Below are 21760 nucleotides of genomic sequence, written 5' to 3'. Positions count from 1 at the left end.
CAGGCTGCACTCCTTTCCCCTGCACACACCCCGCCAGCCCCTGCTCATCTCTGGCAATAAGCAGCCCCAGAGATCCCCAGGGAAGCAGGCTGAGCCGTCTGGCCAGGCTCTGGTTGGGAAATAAAGAAACCAGAGCTGTTGGGGGTGGCTGGCCTGGCTCCCTCCCTGTCAGTTGGTACAGTGGGCTTCCCTATGTAGGTGTACTCCATCTCCTTTCTCTTGCCCCATGAAACATCTGCCCCAAGAGAGAGCTCAACAAAGGGGGCTCCCTCAGATCAGGAAGCTGAAAGTTTGCCTGGCCTGGGTGGATGCTGGCAGGGAAGAAAGAGAGGATGGAGTGTCAGGAGGAGACTATATGCTAAAGTTTAGAAGTTTTTCCAAATGGCTTTTCTCTACCAGGAGGGTGACTCTCATGGAGAAGAGGAAGAAGAATGAAAAGTTAACAATGATGGCATTTCAGTGACTCTAAGATACTTCAGGTTGAAAGACGGCTGCTATTTTATGTACTATTGAAAAAGTTGCCAATTAAACTGTCATGCCACTGACTGTAAGGTGCATCCCAAATCTGGAGATATTAAAATTATATTTTTAGAAAGTGTCTTAGCGTCAATGAAATACAGAAAAAAAGTGCCTTAAAACTGAGGTTATCAGTCTCTTACACACCCCACAGACCCCAACCACACAGGGCACTAGAAAGCACAGTGGGTGAGTATAGTCAAAAGCCCAAGCAACTCCTGCCCTCTGAGATCAAGCCTAGTAACCACACTGCCTGGAAACAGGACCCCCTGACACTGGACAGGACACTGCCGTTTATAAAGCCCTCTCACGCTCGTTTATCTCACCTGATGTCTCACCTGGAGTTCTGAGAGGTCTGACTTTGCCAAGGGGACCTGGGACCTAAGAGCAAATGGAGAGCTGGGACCGCAGACCCCATCTGCTGAGCTCCACCACAAGACTCTTCCAACGACTACAGAATGACCACTACCTCAGGCAGGGTAGAAGACAGACTAGTGAGGGTGTAATGAAGTGACTTTTAAACCCTTTTTCCAATGAAACTACTTACAGAACCTCAGTGTACAAAGCAGAATAAACGTGGAGTTGTTTTGGGTGAAACAAGGGGAAAGGCTGGAACCTAACCCGCTCTGCCCCCCACCCAGCCCTCATCCTGAGATGGCCCCTGACACAGCTCCCCAGAGTTCCTGAAACCCTAAGGAACAATCTCCGAGCCTCTGGGATTAAGGGGCTTCAACTCTCTTGGTAATATTCTTTTTCAAAGCTGGATTTAGACATTCTTCTTCATAACCTTTTGGCATGTCTTAAAATTTTCATTAAAAAATGGCACTGGTATAGATGGGCAGGTCAAAGAGCTGACTCACAACCCGGAAGCTTCAAGTCAGAACAAAACCAAACAAAAAGTTCGCTTTGAATTATGAGCTGGGCTGAGGCCTGGGTGTTGAGATTCTTTGTAAAGCTCCCTAGGTGATTCTAATATGAAGGAAAATTTACAAGCCCCTGTATCAGCAGCATCCTGTCAGCTCCAACACTCTGGAAATCTGAGGGTGTCCTGGACCACACAGGAAGGCCTCTAGGGGGCGGAATACTGGAGAGTCCTGGGTCTTCCTAAAAAACATATGGAGACTGGGGACTCCTGGTAACTAGGGAAGGAGCAGCTGAAGGGACAGTAAAGCAGGCAGCACTTCTTGCAGGCCCCTGGATGTCGAGGGAAGGGGGAGGGAAGGTGGCAGAGAGCAGGGAGAACTGGTGGCTGGAGCAGAGGTGCAGCTGGGGATGGGTCATTTGTCAGCCTGACATCTGTGGGTCTCTGTCCCTCCACTGGCCTTGGTAAACCAGGACAAGGGGAAACCTCATTGGGGGATCAGATTGTAACCATTCAAGCTGCTCCCTATGCCTCAGAGGTGACACATTCCATGGGCTGGTGGGGCTTTTGCCACATAAACACCAACTCTGCCTGTGTGTCCCAGGGAGTGGAAGGGGGACCCTGGAGGGGATGAACAGCTGCGGGGATGTGGAAAAGCAGTTGCTGCTTGGCCCACCTCCCAACCAGAGGTCTAGAGAAGGGTCAGGCGAAAGAGATATTGTCTCTGTTCTCTAGCCTCACAACACTGCCTCCTCAGCCTGAATCCCGGCTACCTGCAACCCCTAAAGAGGAGCAAGATGGGGACCTCCAGCTGGAGCTTGAGGTACCCAGGCCAAAGGCACACAGCCCCATGCAGGAGAACTCAAGAGATGGGCCATAGCTTGTGTGGCCAAGGTTTCTCACTCAGGTAACCATGGTGCCTCTCACCATTTTGCAAAACTCAGGGATAAGAGTGTGGTTCACAGAACACGTTCCAAGGACCAGGTCCTTGCCCTCAAGGAGCTCAACGTCTACAGAGGGACAGAGCCACCCTAATGAATTCCAAAATGGGGAGGCAAAGCGGTGTCCTGGTGTGAACACCAGGGGCTGCGGGAGCTGAGTGGAAGGGTAGCTCATGCATACTGGAGCTCACGGAAGACTGCATGCAGGAGCCTACACTGGAGCTGAGTGAGACCTTTGGACAAGCAGGGAGATGGCGGTAGCTGAGAAAACAGAGCAAAGAACAAGGCAAAGAAGTGGGAAACCACAGGGCGTGACCAAGGGGAATTCAATACGGCTGGAACAAGGGTCTGCTATGGATGGATCTTCATGGAACATGGAGGTGAGGAAATGAAGCCTAGGTGTTTACAAGGCCCCAGGGAAGTGATGCAGTCAGATCTCCACTGCAAACTGTTGCCTACAGTAGAGTGTACAGACTGGAACAGAGACCTTCGGCAGATGCATGAGAGAGGTTGCTGTGGACTGTCATCTTTCTGAAATGGAAGACACACAGAAGGACCACAGGACCACCTTCTCTCACCGCCCTCTGGCAGCCTCTGCCCCTGGGCCAGCCCTGGCCTGGCCCTGTGCAGCACCATCTTGTTTACTTGTAGGCCTTGCAGCTCTGCTCTGCGGCTCGCCAGGGTCAGGTAGGTCTGCTGGCAGCAGAAGAAAAGATGGGCCTGACTCCCCTGCCTCAGCACTCATGCGGTCCACCTTCTGTAGCACTGCCTGGTTCTCCTCCTGTTCCTCTCAGACCTGGAGCCCCCTGCTGAGGGTCTGCCCAGTCATCCCAGCACCCCAGATGGGCAGCAGAGCCCGGGGTCAGGGTGCTGAGCACCTAAGCTCTGGAGCCTCACAAAACCAACTCCTAGGCCAGCTCCTCCATTGGTTAGCTCCGAGTCCCAGTTTTCTCAGTGTCTGCCTATACCATAGGGACAGCACGAGCAGTCCACTCACTGTGCTTTTGAGGGGATCACATCCTGGAAGGCATGTGGAGGGACTTAGTGTGCCCTGCGTGTCACACAGGTGCAGCTATAGTTTTACTGACAGAGAACCTGGGGTCGCAAGCAAATGAGTGACTTGCCCAAGCTTGTGGTTTTGTGGTCCAGGATGGCAGGGCCCATCTACTCTGAAGGCCAAGGCTTCTGACTCCTGGCCAATGAAGGAAGCCCACTTGCACTGGAGGCCCCTGTGGCTAGCTGTGTCCCCTGTAGAAGCAGCAGCACCAGCAAACGTCTGAGTACAGTGTCTCTCTGGTGTGAAGGTGGGCATAGCTAATCATAGTCACTACGGGGTTCAGTCGGGAGCCCTAGAAAGCCAGGTCCAACTGTTCCCCAGGAGCAGATTACCTCCACATGGCACGGTCTGACTTGTGTCAGCCTTGGCCCTGTGCTGAACAGAGCTGGCCCCCGAGAAACTTGGGATGAGGGAGCCTGATCGCATCTGATTTTAGAGCTGCCTCCTGTCGTTCAGTCCTCTAGCGCACGTGGGGTCCCTTGAGGCCAGGGTCCCTCGAGGCCAGCAGATATCCCCAGCCAACAAGCCCTGTGAAGAGCATAAGGCCTGTTGGGTCTCAGCAGGCAGTGGGGGGGCTTCAAGGCCATATGACTGGAGCCATGTGACTCTGGGGGCAGAGCTGTGCTGAGCAAGCCCACTGCCCCATGGTGGTCCTCCACAGCCTGGATGGCCAATGGCCCCTTCTGTCTACTTTTCAAAGCAGGAGCCCTTCCTTCTGAGAGGCTTCTGGGAAGCAAGGCCAAGACTCATAGGTTCTCACAAATCTTTTAATAACAGTAAATGAAGGAAACATTTAACAGTAAGTGCCATGGTGAGGGTTCCTTTTCATTCAGGGATCAACAACAGAAACACCTCAATCTAACATTCAGAGTGCGAAGTACACAAATTAATTAATAATCATTTATTTCCAAAGGTGACTGCAGAAACCATTTTGGTACAATCAAAAGGGTTTTACAAAACAGAGAAAACATTACAAAATGTCCCAAGAGGTGAGCAAACTGGCGGGGGCACAGAGCACCCAAGAAGCGGCCTGGCAAAAGTACTCATCTACTCATCTTGCAGCTGGTTAGGGGACTCACAAAAACTGGTTCTCCAAGGGAGTCACTTGTGGGGGCAAGCGCCAGGGAGGGGGTCTGCCCAGGACACAGCAGTCTCCCCTTGAGAATGAGGAAGGGCCGTGGTGGGGGTGGGGGCGGCAACAGAGGCAGCGCCAATTTCCTGGCAGAAAGAATTACAAGCTGAACTATCTTATTCTGTCTACCACAATAACACCAACAGAAATGAAGAATTCTTCCAAATGTAATACAAAGCTGACACCAAAGGAAAGCAGGTTTCCAAAACAATAGTTTGGCTTGAAATGACTTTTTTGTTTTGTGTTTTTCTTGCCATGAGTAGCTAACCAGTGTAGAAAATGTCACGAGAGCAACAATAAGCGACTAGGTTTTCCTGAGCACAAGGGACTCACTGTATGCACAGAAGAGGAAGGCTCATTCCCACTTACAGACCCTCCCCACCCTCAGAGGGCAGGGCAGCCTGTGCAGTGAGGACGCCCCTCCTCATAGTCCGGGGCTTTGCTCCCGATGCCCTCCCTGAGGCCTGCTCCCCATTTACCAAAACCAGCACTGGCATCCTGTCTTACAGTGGCCATACCGGCCCTTCTTCTCCCCTTGCCCACCTCCCTATCTCCCCTTCAGATGACCAACATCTACAAATCCAAGGAATTCTTTTTTGGGCAAGGTATGTGTGTGGGGGGGTGAACGGTCTTCCACTAGCCCCCCCAACACCAGCGCTGTGCTGACAACCTGCTTTCTGTGTGCAGCTGTGTCTGCCCCACAGAACAGTGCGCTGAGGTATCAACAACCACCAACTGCAAAACCCTGAGGGAGGCTGCAGTCGAAGGGATGATCTGAGAGCTGGGCTTGAGGTACCAGATGGGAAAGGGCCCCGAACTCCCCACCCCCACATCATGGCCACCCTGCCCACAGCTTCCGAGAATGCTGAGAAGTCAGTCCCGAGAGAGAGAGGCCGAGTGGGGGAAACTGAGTCTATAACTTCCTCACAAGCTGACAGAGGAACACATCACTGGGCCTCCAGAAAGAAGATAGACCAAATCATCTGTGGTGTGCAAAACCAAATAGAAGGGATGGAGGGTGGGGTGGGGGCTACAAGCAGGTGGGACCAGCTCTCTGTTATGTGGAGCTGATGCCGTAAGTTGGCCAGCTGAACAGACTGTTCTCATTGGCCCAGATCCTCAGCCGAGGCTACCTAGGGGCTGGAGGGAATACTCATTTTCCCTTGCTAGGGCTGTTGTAAAAGAAAGTGTCCACTTCTACAAACACCCTCCCAGACACACATGGAGCTCCCACACACTGGCAAATGGCATATGGAAACTTGGCCAGGCTGGCTGGGGAAGCTCCTTGGCACTGACAGCAGGGCCCCAGGGAGGCGCAGGAAAGCCTGGCCCCATGGTGGTGGGGGCCACCCTCCAAGGCAGGCCACTGAGGGTCGGGCCAGGTCACCTCTCCACGTCGGCCTGGCCCAAGGGAAGAGTCAGGTACAGCCCAGTTCAGATGCCTGCTGCTCCCCAGCACCTCACAGGCCGTGGCTCCCTGTGGACCCAGTGGACAGGGCTTGCTCTCTGTCCCCTCCCCTCCGTGTTTCTGAGCCCACCTGGCCCCCAGAAGCAGTGCACCCCCCTTCCCCGGATAGGTGCACCTGCTGCCGGCCTGGCCAAGCCAGGCACATGGCTTACGCTTTCTTCTTTCCTGCCAAGCAGCAGCAAAGTGCCAGCCAGCCAGGGGCAATGAGCCACAGCCAGGGCAAAGACGAGCTTTCGGAGGCAGGCCAATGTGAGGAAAGCATGAGCTGACTGGCACCCTGCACCAGGCCCGAGACAGGGAGGAAGAGAGCGCTCTGCCACTGTGCCCTTGGTGGCACAGCGTCTGTGCCACCCAGGCTGCTGGCCCCCAGCTGAGGCAGAGATTCCAGCATGGCACAGGACAGACCTCCAGGGGCTCCTCCTATGACCTCACTCTAACCTTTTATTTTGTAAATAGGCCAAGGGAGCACCGAGGCCTGGCCTCCTTGGCCACGCCCATGCACAGCCAGTAGGCGGGGTGAAACCAGCCACTCAAGAGGTACCTCTTCTGGTGGCAACCCAGAGCATACCGCCCTCCTGCAACCCCACACCCTGGGAACTGATGGCATCAATGCCAGCGTCCCTCTGCAAAGAGATGGGCCCTTCCATGGACACTTCCCTGGGCCTCACCCTGCTGGAAGAGACTCTCTTCCATTCTGCTGCCTCCAGTAAGTCCACTTGCTAAAATAATGACTAGTGAGTCACTGAACGGAGAAGGCAATGGCACCCCACTCCAGTACTCTTGCCTGGAAAATCCCATGGATGGAGGAGCCTGGTGGGCTGCAGTCCATGGGGTTGCTAAGGGTCGGACACGACTGAGCGACTTCACTTTCACTTTTCACTTTCATGCATTGGAGAAGGAAATGGCAACCCACTCCAGTGTTCTTGCCTGGAGAATCCCAGGGACGGGGGAGCCTGGTGGGCTTCCATCTATGGGGTTGCACAGAGTCAGACACGACTGAAGCGACTTAGCAGCAGCAGCAGCAGCAGCAGCAGCAGCAGCAGAGTCACTGAAACTCAATCTAGGTCTAAAACAGTAACACCTGGAATACTGAAGGAGCCCAGGGCAAGTGGGTTGCCTAGACTGGGAGACAGGGTTGGGGAGGAGGCAATCAGAGAAGGTCACAGAACTAGCTTTTCTGTTATTAAGTAATCTCTTCTTAGTAAGTGCCGACAAAGAGTCAGCAAATGCTACCACCTCCCTTCTTGAGGTCCACGTATGACTGCGGCTATCCTGCAGCCAAAGGTCTTCCTTTCTGAGCACTTGAACCTCCAACCAAGGGGACCTGATTTTTTGGTACCTGCCTTTCAATCTAGACATGTGCTGTAGGGGTGGGGAGCCTCACACAATTCAGCTCTGATGCTGGCTGCAGTGATGACATCTAGTCCTAGGAAGGCCATGCTGCAGGACCTGTATCCTCCCAAACCTAGGATGCTCATATATCCTGTAAAACCACGAAATGGACAGACAGGTGTCCTCCAGAGACAGGTCCTAATGCAAGGATTCTCTGAAGTCAAACATCCCAAAACAAATAAAGAAACAAAACCCCAAAAGCCAAAAAAGCCCAACTCTAGCTCATCTTTCCCTGAAGCTGCCTTTAAAGAGAGAGAGAGCATTTAAGAGGCACTCAAAATTAAAATGTCATCTGTTATCAACATTAAAAGTAAGCCTATGATTCAAATCACAGTTTTCTCAAGTTGCCACTTCTGTTGATTAATGTCTATGCTCACTTCTGACACAGATATGGGTCAGTTCTCAGCTCTCAAGTAGAATCTCCCCAAGGTCCCAAACTAGTATTAGCTGTGGATATTTTGACCTAGTTCCCTTTGGATTTGCTGTTGGAACAGCACTCATGGGCCTCAGTGGAATCTAGCCCCTCAGATGGTAGCACCCCTAAACCCCACCTCTGGCAGTATCTGGAGGGAGTGACTGGTTGGCTGCTTGCTTTGAGTCATGGGACACCAGTGGGAAGAATCTGGCCAGTTCTATTTTGGCCATGAGCTGGGAAACCCCTTGGCTCTTGGCTTGCCGCTGGTGTAGAAACAAGGCCTCAGTCCCCTTATGGCGGGGGCTGTGCTGGAGACAAGAGGGGACTCCAGCGCAAGCCTGGAGATCCCTGGCAGTGGAGAAATCAAACAACCGCATCTCATCACTTTGATACCAAAAGAACTACTGCTTGTTGTTCCCTTTCTCCTCAACCAGCTGTTGTTAAAGCACCAACAAGCAGAGTGAAAGCCACTGACTACTGTCTCACCACATAAGGCCACAAGGAACAGGGAGAGAGAGCCCTCAGCACTACACCCCAGGCTCCAGGAGCCATCCTGGGGGAAGAGGTGGGGAAGGAAACATGTTGGAAGAAAGGGGCAGAGAAGAGGGAAAAAGAAATACACTGAACGAGCTACTGCCCTCTCCCATGATTTCACCAAGAACTGGGTGTCCTCCAAGTCAAGTCAGGACTTGTTTCCTCAAGGGGAGAAAAAAACAAAACAAAACCCCAAACCAAACCAAACAAACAAACAAACAAACAAAAAAAACACAAGCACCTTCAGTCTATTTTCTTGGCTGGAAGCCGGAGCAAATCCAGCAGATATTTACACAAGGGCCCAGCCATGTATGAGAACAGGATGACCAGCTTCCCGTGGGTCATGGTCATGAGAGTCTGGTGTCCCGAGGCCCAGATGCGGTACCAGGGGCCGTAGAATGGGTCTGAGATGGCCGGACACAGCATGTTGTTCAAATTCACTTCGGTGACCTGCAGGGACAAGGGAGGTAGAGTGAGCGTTCACCATCCTGAGGCTTTCTCTGGCTTCTGCCAGTTCAGCCGTGTCTACCTAAGGGGGACTAGACAAGGAGGGATTGACAAATCCCCACCTGTTCATAGTGGGATCTTTCTTCCCTAAGTTTGGGTCATGGCTAGAGCCCTTTGGAGGTGATGGAGGAGGCCATCCAGGGGAAAAGCTGGTCTTGCCTTTGGGTTGGGCCCAGAGTCCATTGACGTTCCTAAGTATTTACTATGTGCCTAGACCCAGACAGGTATTGTGGGATAAGAGAGCCATCAACTACATGGTCCCTGCCTCTGCATAACTAGGAACCAATCAAATTGGGATGATCGGTCTACCACAGCTGACCTCAAACCATACGGTGCTCACTGGCTTTTGTCCACCATAAGATCTGAGGTGTGTACAGAACGGGGGCGGCAGAGTCCTCAGATAAGATCTGATGAGGGAAGTCATACCATTTTGAATGAACTCATGAAGAATGGATGGAAGTAATGATGAGGAATGGAGTGAACAAAGCCTTCCATGTAGGAGGCATAGCCTGAGTGAGGTCTGGAGGTGAGACTGAGCATGGTATGTGTGGTGACATGGAGACACTGACTCCTGTGGAATCAAGGAGTCACAGTGGAGACAGGTGTGAAGGTAAGGGCGTGATGGTCATACTGCTTCCTTCTGAGAGCACAGGAAACAACCGTGCTACTGGCAAGGAGCTCAAATTACCCCCAGGCCAACCGGAACAGAGCGACACACCAGGGTGGGGAAGAGAAGATGACTGCTTCGACCAAGGCACTGGTGACATCGGTTGCGTGCCCTAGTCCAGCCAGGCCCCGCAAGGCTCCACACGGCCAACGGTACATTTAATGCTGCTCGCACACAAAACCGGATATGCCACTCCTGCCCCGAGGACGGCCACGACAGCTGCCTTCCAAAGTCCTTCAAGCCCATTCTCCTTAAAAACAAGTCTTCACCACCTCTCAAGAGAGGTGGAGGGTTTGTGCCCATTTCACAGATGGGTGGAGAACACGCTGCCCTGAAGGATAACGTGACTCACCCAGAGCAGTGGCAGAACCAGAACATGAACTTGGGTCTCCCTACCCAAGCCCCAGCCTACTGCTACTCACTTTGCCACCAATAGATACACCACCCGGGCACCGAGCAATCCTGGGCTCTGGATAACTCAACTACTGAGTCCAGCTATCAGCCACACTCCAGGTAGGTCTGAACATCCCAGAAGGCTACGGGGGTCAGCCGACACCACACTTCCACTGGCCACGCAGCTTTGGGCCTGATGGTAGGCCTAGAATGGACCCAAGGTCAGAAGCCTCCCCCAAGGCCAGGGTCAGGGCCCTGCCTCCCACACAGGCCACAGCAAACCACTGTCCAGTGCAGCTCACTATTTCCGACCCAAGTGGCCATGAGTGAAGGGCCTCCTTGCCTCTCCAGGGATGAAAGAAAGTCATTACTGAAGGATTCAGAAAGCTCTTTGGAGAGGCCAAAGCTGTGGATTGTAAATCAGCAACCCAGACACAACAATCTGACAGTGTGGCCTTTGGCATCTTGTATTTTCAAAACAAAACGATATACCAGCGCCAACCAGGATTATCAAGATTTATGAAGAACTCCAAACAGAAGGGATAGAATGGGATAGAACCAAGCTTACCAGGCCCAGGATCTGCAAGATGCTGAAGTGGTAGAAGAACATGAGGCCAGTTGAGAGAAGGGCCCACCGGAAACTGCTGAGGGGCTCCGGGGTGTAAGCACCTGGAGAAAAGGGCACATGGTGAGACAGCAGGGGTGGGGACCCTTCTCCCTCACCCCCCGAGGGTGCAGGTGCTGAGGCCATAGCCGCCATCTGCTGTTTTACCCACTTCCGCTGCCTGCGACAGCTGCTCAATAGACAGCCCCACTGATTAGCTGGGTGACTCTTATCACCTCTTCCCAACCTCTGTTCTGCCACATAATGCTGGGGCCATTTTAGAGAGGATTTTTTTTTTTTTAACTTCTGTTATAATAGTAACAAAGTTGGCCCTTTGTATCTACAGATTCCACATCCCCAGGTTCCACCAACTGGACTGGTCCATGGTTGATCTTGCAGGTTCCACAACTGCAGATGCAGACAGCCAAGTGTGTTACACCATTTTATGTGAGGTGCTTGAGCATCCTTGCATTTTCGTATCTGCAGGGGTCCTGGAACCAGTTCCCCTCGGATACTGAGGGACAACTGCACATGCTCACTAAAGGAAATTTCGAAAATGTTAAAAAGGTAGAAATGGGATGGAGGAAAAGAATACACCCCCAACACTCTACTAGCTGAATGTGACCACTGCTAGAATCTGGTGTGTCTCCTTTGTTCTTTTTGCCTTGAGAGTTTCTTTTCTTTCTTCTTCTGATTACTGATTGGAATTTTACTGTATACATAATTGCACAGCCTTCATTTTCACCTTTATTCTAATCAGTCCTTCATGTTTCTAAAGAGAAGCATCATTGAGGAAGTGTGGCATGGTGGCTGAGCATGCTAACTTTGATGTCACACAGATTTGGTTTCAAACCTGGATGCTACCACTTACTGCCTGCTTGACCCAGGAAATGTTCTTTAAACTCCGTGTTCCTCACTTTACTTGTCTGTAAAATGGGGCTACTTCCGAGAGTAGTTGTGAGGAGTAAAGGAAAGAATATGTTAAGAGCTCTCAGTATGGAATCTGGTGCAATGAAAGTGTTCAGTATGTGTCAGGTACTGTTATTATTGCATTGTTGTTATTATCATTCAGTTCAGTTCAGTTCAGCTCAGTCGCTCAGTCATGTCCGACTCTTTGCGACCCCATGAATCGCAGCACGCCAGGCCTCCCTGTCCATCACCAACTCCCGGAGTTCACCCAGACTCACGTCCATCAAGTCAGTGATGCCAGCCAGCCATCTCATCCTCTGTCGTCCCCTTCTCCTCCTGCCCCCAATCCCTCCCAGCGTCAGAGTCTTTTCCAATGAGTCAACTCTTCACATGAGGTGGCCAAAGTACTGGAGTTTCAGCTTTAGCATCATTCCTTCCAAAGAAATCCCAGGGCTGATCTCCTTCAGAATGGACTGGTTGGATCTCCTTGCAGTCCAAGGGACTCTCAAGAGCCTTCTCCCAACACCACAGTTCAAAAGCATCAATTCTTCGGTGCTCAGCCTTCCTCACAGTCCAACTTTCACATCCATACATGACCACAGGAAAAACTATAGCCTTGACTAGACGGACCTTTGTTGGCAAAGTAATGTCTCTGCTTTTGAATATGCTATCTAGGTTGGTCATAACTTTCCTTCCAAGGAGTAAGCATCTTTTAATTTCATGGCTGCCGTCACCATCTGCAGTGATTTTGGAGCCCCCAAAAATAAAGTCTGACACTGTTTCCCCATCTATTTCCCATGAAGTGATGGGACCAGATGCCGTGATCTTCGTTTTCTGAATGTTGAGCTTTAAGCCAACTTTTTCACTCTCCTCTTTCACTTTCATCAAGAGGCTTTTGAGTTCCTCTTCACTTTCTGCCATAAGGGTGGTGTCATCTGCATATCTGAGGTTATTGATATTTCTCCCAGCAATCTTGATTCCATCCAGCTTGTACTTCTTCCAGCCCAGCATTTCTCATGACGTACTCTGCATATAAGTTCAATAAGCAGGGTGACAATATACAGCCGTATCATCTTTCAGGATTTGAAATAGCTCAACTGGAATTCCATCACCTCCACTAGCTTTGTTCATAGTGATACTTTCTAAGGCCCACTTGACTTCACATTCCAGGATGTCTGGCTCTAGGTCAGTGATCACACCATTGTGATTATCTTGGTCATGAAGATCTTTTTTGTACAGTTCTTCTGTGTATTCCTGCCACCTCTTAAGAATGTGCCATATCCAGTTATCATGCCATATTCAATTATCATGCCATTTCCTGCTCTCCCACTGGAACAGCAAAAATTGTGTATTTGTCCTCTACCATCACTCAGAACTCCCATCCCAGTAGGCTTGGGTATATGCTAGACCTTTCAGAGTAGGGAATGGCTCATAGAATGTTCTGGGTGCAGGCATCCTATAATGGGGGTGCTCCGCAATGAAAGAAACATGGAATGCTCATCTCAAGCAAGTAGGCAGCAATAGGAGGAGGAGTATTTTCCCAAGTCAGTCTTTCACAGATCCATCCACTTATTCACCAATTATTAGACACCTATTATATTCCAAGCCCTGTGCCAAGCATTGGGGATAGGAACATAAAGGAGGTGGGCTCCCTGCTGCCTCAGACTCATGATCTGGTGGAGGCGGCAGACAAGCTAGGCAACTGTGAGAAGCTGGAGTGATGACCCGGGTCTGTGCCACGTATAATGGGGGGATGGAACTCAGCTTGGCAGAGGGGGCACAGAGCTGAGTCCTACAGGACAAATGGTACTAAAAGAGGGGTCTAGGAAAGCAGACATTTCTGCTGCTGCTGCTAAGTCGCTTCAGTCGTGTCCAAGTCTGTGCAACCCCATAGACAGCAGCCCACCAGGCTCCCCCGTCCCTGGGATTCTCCAGGCAAGAACACTGGAGTGGGTTGCCATTGCCTTCTCCAATGCATGAAAGTGAAGTCACTCAGTTGTGTCCGACTCTTAGCAACCCCATGGACTGCAGCCCACCAGGCTCCTCCGTCCATGGGATTTTCCAGGCAAGAGTACTGGAGTGGGTTGCCATTGCCTTCTCCAAGACATTTCTGGGAGTGAGCCAATTCACAGAACTATGGGGAAGCACTGAGACTACAGAGGCCAGTGTGATGGGGCAGTGAGCAGGAATAGGCCTCAGAGGTTCAGAGGGTTAGGCTGCTTCCAGCTGGGCCACATAGGACCTTAGGAGCCGTGCTGAGGGCTTTGGGCTTCATTTTGTGCTGCAGGGTCATGACACTAAATGCCTGAAGCCTCAGGCAGGCAATTAACTGGGAGCACGGGAGTGACTGGGGACAATGAGCCATCAGGGATACTGGAGACCAGCCAACTGGAAAGGCCAGACCCTTTCTGAAGAGGGCAGTCCCCACTCAGCACCACCCAGTCCCTGCCCTACGGAGACCTGGGCCCAGAGCTGACTGTGTTTTCACTTTTGCATGAAAAGCTAGAAGTGGGGCACTTTCATACGGAATTTCCTGATTTTTAAATGTTGGCAAATAATTCAAAATGTTTTAAGAATGCTCAACGGACCAAACAAAACATGTCTTCTTGGACGGCTTTCAGCCCAGGGGTGGCCAGCTTCAAGCTCTGCTGCAGAGCCACAGAAAGCAGAAGAGAGTGTCTGAAGCAAGAAAGTGAGGTTGATCATACGTGTGCTTGAAAAAGACCGCCCTGGCCTCGGTGTAAGGGATGGGCTAGGATAGACGGGACACCCGAGAGAGAGAGCCTCCGGAGCCCAAAGACGGAGCAGGATGGATAGCTTTGAAGATAACAGCAGTGGCCCTGGCTTCTAGCTGGCCATCACTGGGTTGATGGTGCCACTTGCTGTGATGGAGAAGAAGAAAAGGCAGATTTTGTAGACAAGGTGGAGAAATGAGGCCAATTTTAGACATGTTCGAGTTGAGGCATCCATGAAATACCCCAGTGAAAGTGTCTCTTGGGCTGTATGCACTCTGGGAAATACAGCGTGATGGGGGTGGCGCTGTGGGCACTGGAGCTGGGCAGACATGGGTTCTCAAATCCTGGCTCTGGTTGCTTAGCGACCTCAGGGTCGTGGGCCAGCCGCTGTATCTCAAACTCAATTTCACTCATCTACAAAAGAGGGTGCTGTGGCCTACTTCACAGATCATTTAAGCCATGATTGGAGTGCCATATCTGGGATTTAACAAACGCTGATTATTTTCATCATGATATGAACTGCAATCTCAGTGAAGAGGATAGGATGGAGCATCCAGCCACAGGTGTCATGAGCACAGGACGGTAACTAAAGTCACAGGAGCCTAAATAGAGCAAGGAAGAAGACCAGAGGCAGAACACCACCGTGGGGAGGGGGAGGAGCGGAGACAGGGCGACAGAAGCCTGCTGGGTCTTCTGGGGAAGAAGCTCAGGCTTGCTCCGTGAGCAAGGTGCAGGATCACTGCACACCTGAGGCAGAAAGCCCTTTGCGAGTGTCGGAGTCATCTGTCCACTTTATAGATGGACAAACTGAGGCCAAGAGACAGGCAGCACCACAGCCAATGTCAACAGCAGAGTACTGGGCTCTCAGACATGCCAAGGGACTCAATGCCCTCACTGCCGCCTCTCCAGCCCTCCACCACACCACACTGTCCCAGCTCTTTGTCTACCCATCTAGATGAAGGCCTCAGAGTTGAGGACCGAGTGGGATCCTTTCTGAATTCCTAGCATCTAGCACTGCCCTTGGAATGCACTTACACTGGGTGCGTTTTCCTGTCTACTGAATGAGTGGGAACTCAGCCCTGTGTTTTCATCCTGGCTGTTGAGGACATGAAAGGGAAGAGGGAACCTGGAGGATCCACAGGTGCTTAGAACCCCGCTGAGCAGGTTTTCCCAGGTATCCCTTCCCTCCAGCCTCTGCTTGGCTCCCCTTGGTGGCATCTGGGCAGTAGTGACAACCCCGTGAGTGGTGGCTGGGGGGAAGGGGGGACAGGAAGGACCAGACAGGGAAGTATCCTCAGCCACGCTTCAGCAACCCTCCCCTGTCCTCCCCTAAAGGCCCTGTCCCCTGTCCCACCCTATGGTAAGGGGTGGGGGGGAGGAGCACTCAGATACTGCCAGGGAGTCACGTGTCTCAGTGCTCTTACTGCCTCTAGTTCAAACCCCGACTTGAATACCATTCATTCTGTGTTGCATCATCCATCTCTAAAGGCTGACAACCAAAGAATAGATGCTTTTGAACTGTGGTGCTGGAGAAGACTCTTGAGAGTCCCTTGGACTGCAAGGAGATCAAACCAGTCAGTCCTAAAGGAAATCAATCTTGAATATTTATTGGAAGGACTGATACTGAAACTCCAATACTTTGGCCACCTGATGGGAAGAGCCGACTCACTGGAAAAGACCCTGATGCTGGGAAAGATTGAAGGCAGAAGAAGGGGATGACTGCAGATGATGATTGGATGGCATCACTGATTCAGTGGACAGGAGTTTGAGCAAGCTCCGAAATGATGAAGAACAGGAAGCCTGGTGTGCTGCAGTCCATGGGGTCACAAAGAGTTGGACGCGACTGAATGACTGAACAAAATCCATCTCAAGTCAGACTATCAGGTCTCTGAGGGGCGGGCAGTTTCTGAATCACCACTTCACCTCCAGCACCAGATATACAGTAAGCACTCAAAAAACCATCGCTGCTGCAGAAAAGGGTGGTACAGACTTTCTGGAGCACCTATAAAGTCTAAGCCTTTTGGCTCAACAATGTTACTTTGTGGACTGCTGTCGAATACCTCCAACACCCAGCAAACAGCCTTTATTTACACAACGACGTTTACACTTGCACTATGTACTGCACTGGGACACTGGAAACAAACCAATGGGGGAGAGAAGTAAATTCTGGTGCCTCAATACTATGCAATAGTCACTGCCACTCAAATGACAACCAAACTGTATCCCTGTGCAGAAAAGTCCCCAGCTCGCGATGCCAAGTGTAAGTGACGGAACCAAACAGTATGTCAATGATGGGAAAGGTGGCTTAGTGGTTTAAAACAAAGGCCTTACGGTCAGACAGCCTTGGGTGTGAGTCCTGCCTCTGTCATGGCCTAGAGTGGTGACCGTGAGCAAATTGCACCACCCCTCTAAGCCTGTTTCCTGTAGTAACGTCTGTCTCTCGGGGCTGCTGAGTGGAGTAAGAAATATAAAAAAGTAAACACAGCAGCTAGGCTGGCACACAGATGGCAGCTGCTATTTTTATCATGGCAACCACAGCCATCCAAAATCTCATAAAAGACTGGAAGACAAGGAATCTTGTAAAGAGGTGAGCTTTTTCTATAAAGGGGGACTTTGACTGTGGTTTCCTCTGCCTTTTCACTGCTGATGGATTTTTTCACTGCAAAGGTGATCAAATATTCAATTTCTTTAAAAAAGAAGAAAAAGAGAGAGCACCATGAGAACAGATGACCCAGTCTACACAGATATATGCAAATTGTATACAAACACACATCATTCCTTTTTTATATACCTGGATGTGGCCCCTGGGAAAATCTCAGTGAAAAACCAGTTTTCTTTTAAGGGAAAATAGAAACTTAAGCACTTTCAGAAAAATTAAACACATAAAACTTTTTTTTAAACTTTTAAGAAAAAATAAATGTGACATTTGCTGCTAGCATCTTCTATCCCAGGAGGATAGAAGCATTTCAGCTCTAAAGGTAGGGGGAAACCGAGATAATAGCTTTTTCTGAAATCGATTTCTGCCAGAAGGAAGCTTTATGAGCGCTGGGAGAGATGTCAATGTGCACCAGCAGCCATGACAGACCCCCAGAGGCCTCTCCCAAGGGTCTGTTCTCTAATCCTCTAATCCCAGATGGGAAGGCCTTACACCAAGGAGATGAGACAGGGCAAGGCGGCATCCTATTCACCAATCTTCTTCCCACTGCATTCAACTCATTCACTTTTACATGTTATCCATTCATTCAACATGGACTGGGTACATGTTGGGCAGACTCCATGCTAGGCAGTGGGGATATGGAGGCACAGGTAGGCCTATGAGCAATGAGACAGCATGATAAGTTGTGCCTTGTGTGTGCATGCTCAGTCATGTCCGACTCTTTGCAGCCCCAGGCTCCTCTGTCCATGGAATTTTGCAGGCAAGAATACCAGAGTGGGTTGCATTTCCTCCTCCAAGGGATCTTCCCAACCTAGGGATCGAACCTGCGTCTCTTGCATCAACAGGTGAGTTCTTTTTACCACTAGTGCCACCTGGCAAGCCCAATAAGGTCAGCACACTAAGTAATGGGCACCCTGAGGTAAAGGAGCTGGAGAAGATAACAGTTGGGGTGAGTTTTGAAGAACAAGGAGGAGATGAGGACAGGAGCTTAAATGAAGGAAAGAACATTCCAGGCAGTGAGTACAACCTGGGAAAAGGTGTGGAGACATGGAACAGCATGCTGTTTGCATGGAATCCCAAGCAGGTCTGTGTTGCTGGAGCATCAAGTGGGAGGGGGACATGTGCCAAGAAATGAAACTGGAGAGACAGGCAAGAGGGCTCAGGTCATGAAGAGCCTTGTCTGCTGTGCCCAGGAACTTGGCCTTTATCCTTTACACAAGAAGAAGCCACTGAGAGGTTTGAAACAGGCAAATGCAAGATCAGATTTCGGTTTCAGCTAGCTTGACTGCTCTGGCAGCAGTGTGGATGATGGGCAGGAGAAGGATAAGACTGAAGACCAGGTTGGGTGCCACTGCAGAGACGGATGACTTGGCGATTTGTTGGACATGGAGGAGGTTTCTAGGGTGACCCTCTAGGTCAATGAGTTCAACAACAGAGGAATCGATTTAGGGGAGAGGAGAGCTCAGGCTGGGGGCATGCTGACACTGAATGCCTATAGGGTACCCCAGGTCTAGCGCTCAGGAGAGGGAGATGGCCTGCAAACAGAGCTTGGGGTATGGGTAAGATCAACAAGGAAGAGTACACAGAATGAGATTAAAGCATCAGGACAGAGCCTGAAGAACACCAATACACAGAAGATGGTCTTCTGTCAGGAGAAAGAAGATCCATGAGAAGACAGGACTGAAGACAAGATTAAAGACTGTAACAAGCCACATGTGGCAATTTCCATTTAAATGGATAAAGATGAAGTAAAATTAGAACTGATTCCTCAGTAGCACTAGTCACATTCAAGTGCTTGATAACCACACATGGTTAGTGGCTACCATACTGGACAGGGAAGAGATAGAACATTCCCATCATCACAGAAAACTGCTGGGAACACACTTCTCTACAGAGTGCAATAAATACAACTATTTCCACTGGGTTTGGCAACATGCTGATCCCTGGTGATCTTTGCTGGAGCAATTTTGGGAAAGTAGTGAGGCATGAGCTGAGTGGTAAAAGACTGAAGAAAAGGCTTCCATGTACATACGGTAAGGAAGAGAATGCCAGGAAAAGGGAACAGGATATGCAAAGTTACAGAGAAATCATTAGCCACACTCCCAGTGTCTCAATCAATTCTCTGAATGACCCTTTCACATCCTTTTGCTCTTTCATGATCTACCACTTGACACAAGGACCCTGCTTCATCTCTAGTACTGTAAAGCAGTCATTGTTTTTTTTCCCTGGTCTCATACAAGAAAGAGGGTGTGCCAAGTTGCTACAGTCGTGTCCAACTCTTTGTGACCCTGTGGACTGTAGCCCGCCAGGCTCCTCTGTCCATGGGATTCTCCAGGCCAGAATAGTGGAGTGCGTTGCTATGCCCTCCTCCAGGGCATCTTCCCGACCCAGGGGTGCAACTGTAGTTTCTTCCATCTCCTGCACTGCAGGAGTGGGAAACGTCTGTCTTTGCATTGTTGTCTCCAGACCATTGACCTTCCTTTCTCCCGAAAACCCCACAACCACCATACTGTACCAACCACCAACTACCCTTCCCTTTTACAGCTGCCTACAGACGTACAGGTCATGGCTCTCAATATTCCTCAAGGATATTAGTACCTAGCTTAGCACCCCTCTCTCTAAAAACACTACTGCCATAGCTCTTGATCATTTCAGTATGTATCTAATAAGAACCCTCACCTCTCAGCTCCCCTCCTCAATGGTTTTGTTCCCATCTCACCTCAGCCAGTCATTCTCAAGGTCATGCCTGAGATCGGATAATTATGAATACCTGTAGCCCCTCATTAAGTCAAGTATTCCCTCTCCACCCACCACTTATATCTTTCCAGCTGACCCCCTTTGACCCCGCTGGAGTCTGTGGTCCATGGGTCCTGCCATCTTTTTTGCTGTCCCTCACAGTTCCTTCTCTCCTGCATTTCCATGGCCCACCACTTGAATGATCCCTGCCCTACATCTTTGATGGCACGGCAACTCTCATTATGCCTGTACTCATCTTGAAAAATCCCCAGCGCGGCTTAGGTCAGTCCCAACCTGCTCTTCTTCCTTGCCAGTTCAATCTGGCTGGAGAAAAAACAGTGCTGGCTGTTCTCACTTGAGTTTCATGATCACACACACCTGAAGTGCATCTTCCGTGTTGCCAGGCAATTATACTACACTCCCCCAGCCCATTCACTCCCTCAGGTCACAATTTAATATTGTCTCCTCGCTTCAATACTTGTATCCCATCCTCACTCTCAGATGAGGACCCCGATTCCTACTTCACTGAGAAAAAAGAAATCAGACAAAAATTCCCATAAGCACTCATGATCACATCTAAGCACATATCCACGTCAGTACCCAATGTGCTCTGCCTTCACCCTGTTCCCATGGATGAACTGCCCAGGATCCTGCCCAAGGCAGGCCTTCCCTTTTGTATCCCAATGCCATCCACTCTTGCCTCCTCAATATTTCCCCCAAAACTCTTTCCTCTTTCTCTTCTATCGAGTTCCTCCTCTCTACTGGATTATTCCCATTAGCATATAAACTAAACACACGTAACTAACGGCTCCCATTCTAAAACAAACCCACACACACGTGACCTCACTTCACCCCTGCACATTCCATTCCTCTGCTCATCTTTACAGCAAAACTCCTTGAGAGAATTCTCCACACCTGCCCTGTCTGATATGGTAGCCACTGCCATGCATGGCTAGTCAACATTTGAGATTGGGCTAGTCTGAACTGAGTTGTGCTATTAGTGTAAAAAACACTACCAGATTTCAAAGGATGTAAAATATCCCAGTAATGATTTTACAGATTATTCAGGAAGGATAATATTTTAGATATAGTGGGTTAAATATCAGTTACATTATTAAAATTAATTTCACCCATTTCTTTTACCTTTCTTTAGTGTGACTACAAGGAAATTTGATATCACTTATGTTGCTACCAAGCTTTTACTGGACAGCACTTGTCTATACTGCCATGTCTCCAATTCCTCTCTTGCAGGTCTCTCTCAACCTGAGGTAATCAGACTTCCGCATCTACCTCCCCATTCCCACCCACCCCACCTCCACTGCACCAAAACAGGTCCTGTCCAGGTCACAAATAACCTTGCCATTGCTAAACGCAATGGCCAATTCTCAGGCCTCATCTTAGGCACCCTCTGTGTCTTGCAACATTCTTCACTTGGCTTCTGGGATGCTGCTGTCTTAGCTCCCCCCACTCCTGCCTTACAGCCCGCTTCCTCTCGATCTCTGTCACTGCTTCCTCCTCAGCTCCTTGACCTCTAAATGATGGAGAGAACCAGGCTGCAGAACTCAAGAGCTTTTCTATTCTCTACAGACTTTCATTCCCTGGGTTATGTCAACCAATCGCATGGCTTTAATACCTGCTGATGACTCCAACGTTTTCATCTCAGTCTGGACCGCTGCCTTGAACTCCAGGCTCACACAGCTCACAGTCTGCTCACTATCTGCACTTGGATATCTAAGTGGGCGTCTTTCTCTTAAACCCAGCTTTTGATTTTGGCTTCTATGGTAGATCGTTACAGCACTGGTTTCCAGTATCCACACCCTTATGAATTCCTTTCCCACACTGATTTGGCCATATGGCCCATCTGGCTAAGCCAGGCAACTTGCTTTGATCAATGGGACTTCAAAAAGATGGGATCAGGGGCTTGATAAGTTCTCATGCACTGGGGCTTGCCCTCTTGGAATGCTGCCTGAGACCCCCATGTCATGAAATGCCTCGTCAATAGAGAGGCCCAGCCATTCCAACTGTACCAGTTGAGTCCAGGCAGGACCAGTAAGTAGAAAAAAAAATGTTTTAGCTCAGGCAGCTATAGCAAAATACCATAAACTGGGTAGCTTAAACATTAGAAATTTCTTTCTCACAGTTCTGGAGGCTGCAGGTCTAGGATCAAGGCCCCAGTAGACTTGTTTGGTGAGAACCCACTTCTCTGTTCACAGACAGACAACTTTTGGCTGTGTTC

General features: G+C 50.1%; 1 protein-coding gene across 16 annotated transcripts in view; it reads right to left on the bottom strand.

The window, feature by feature from the left end:
- Nucleotides 1-4262: 4262 nt before the first annotated feature.
- TMEM164 (transmembrane protein 164) overlaps nucleotides 4263-21760 on the bottom strand; it is a 180190-nt gene continuing 162692 nt past the window's right edge. For all 16 annotated transcript variants that reach the window (XM_061409445.1, XM_061409432.1, XM_061409434.1 and 13 more), the window contains 2 exons: nucleotides 10453-10553; nucleotides 4263-8767 (listed from right to left, as the gene is read on the bottom strand). In XM_061409445.1, the coding sequence (XP_061265429.1) occupies nucleotides 8561-8767; nucleotides 10453-10553 (308 nt within the window). In that variant the 3' untranslated portion in view covers nucleotides 4263-8560. The remainder of the gene's footprint in view (nucleotides 8768-10452; nucleotides 10554-21760) is intronic.

The sequence above is a fragment of the Bos javanicus genome, chromosome X (assembly GCF_032452875.1).
Source record: "Bos javanicus breed banteng chromosome X, ARS-OSU_banteng_1.0, whole genome shotgun sequence".
Lineage (NCBI taxonomy): Eukaryota > Metazoa > Chordata > Mammalia > Artiodactyla > Bovidae > Bos > Bos javanicus.
Note: the sequence above shows the minus strand (reverse complement) of the source record. Positions and strands in the feature narration are given on the sequence as shown.